The 1,489-nt window shown below is 41.4% G+C and overlaps 1 protein-coding gene across 1 annotated transcript; it reads left to right on the top strand.

Moving 5' to 3' along the window:
* The first annotated feature begins 339 nt into the window (after positions 1 to 339).
* Positions 340 to 1,263, top strand: LOC117061181 (olfactory receptor 4S2-like). The gene has a single exon (XM_033173870.1). It carries the CDS (start codon positions 340 to 342, stop codon positions 1,261 to 1,263), a length of 924 nt encoding a protein of 307 aa, XP_033029761.1.
* The last annotated feature ends 226 nt before the right edge of the window (positions 1,264 to 1,489 follow it).

The following is a 1,489-nucleotide window of genomic DNA, read 5'->3' as shown; positions in this document are numbered from 1 at the left end:
GCATGGAGTGGGATTTAGTGATCCCAATGAAAACTGCCCCACTGCCGCTGCTCTTACATTTTAAAAAACCTTAGTGTCCTTCAAAGTGGTATGTGCAGTGTCATGTATAGTTTGGCTCTTTGCAGTATGCGGCAAAGCTGCAGTCAACAATGGATTCTCAGGGTTGTTCAGAATTAATGAAAGAAGTTTCACCCCACAAGATTTCTGAAGTGTCATGAAAAGAACTGTAGTTTCCTCAGGTTTACATAAAAATATCACTTTTAGTTGACTCTATTCTTCATTTTGTATGATGGCAGGTTATTTTAATTCTGGATTGTAATCATCTTCTCTGCTGACTGCATGGAGAACAGAAACAATGTGTCTGAATTCATCCTCTTGGGGCTTACTCCGGACCCAAACATACAGAAAGTCTGTTTTGGGCTCTTTCTGGTCTTCTATACAGCAATAGTGTTGGGGAATTTACTTATCATAGTCACCATCAAAAGCAGCTCCCGTCTGAACTCTCCCATGTATTTCTTCCTTAGTTATCTCTCCTTTGTGGACATCTCGTACTCCTCTGTTACTGCTCCCAAAATGATTGCAGATTTCCTTGTTGAGAAAAAGACAATTTCCTTTGTTGGTTGCATAATACAGCTATTCTTCATTCATTTCTTTGGTGGCACTGAGATCTTCCTTCTCACATCAATGGCGTATGACCGGTACATAGCCATCTGCAAACCCCTCCACTACACAACTATTATGAGCAAGAATGTATGTGGCTTAATGGTGGCAGGCTCATTCCTAGGAGGGTTTCTTCATTCAATAGTCCAGACTCTCCTTACCATACAGCTGCCCTTCTGTGGGCCCAATGAAATTGACCACTATTTCTGTGATGTTCATCCTTTACTGAAATTGGCCTGTACCAATACTTACATTGTTGGACTCATGGTGATTGCCAATAGTGGCATGATATCTCTGACCAGCTTTCTTGTCTTGGCAGTTTCATACATCAGCATTCTAGTTATGCTGAGAACTCATTCTTCTGAAGGACGCCTCAAAGCCCTCTCCACCTGTGCTTCCCACATCGCTGTTGTGATCCTATATTTTGGACCCTGCATCTTCATCTACCTGAGGCCTCCCACCACATTTTCGCAGGACAAGAGTGTGGCCTTATTCTACACCATAATCACCCCTATGCTCAATCCCTTAATTTATACACTGAGAAATGAAGAGGTGAAAAATGCCATGAGAAAATTATGGAGGAAAAAAGTATTTATGGAGTGAGAAATATGAACACTGGGGGCAGGGATATTCCGCTTGCATTTACAGAAGTGGCTAATGGTTACATTGAAATCTGGATAGGCAGTTTCCCTTAAGCTACCGCTGTGTTGGTTCTATTTTAGTAATTTTTACTTGTGTGTTTGCTCATTAAACAATTGGTACAGAGAAATTACCTCTCAAGGCAAAGCTGAACCACTGACTGGCCTGCAATCATATACATGCTATTATG

This window comes from Lacerta agilis, chromosome 1 (assembly GCF_009819535.1).
Source record: "Lacerta agilis isolate rLacAgi1 chromosome 1, rLacAgi1.pri, whole genome shotgun sequence".
Lineage (NCBI taxonomy): Eukaryota > Metazoa > Chordata > Lepidosauria > Squamata > Lacertidae > Lacerta > Lacerta agilis.
This window is presented reverse-complemented; position numbering and strand designations above follow the sequence as displayed.

Excerpts from the sequence above, each read along its gene's own strand:
- LOC117061181 (XM_033173870.1), top strand. The coding sequence starts at position 340 with ATGGAGAACAGAAACAATGTGTCTGAATTCATCCTCTTGGGGCTTACT.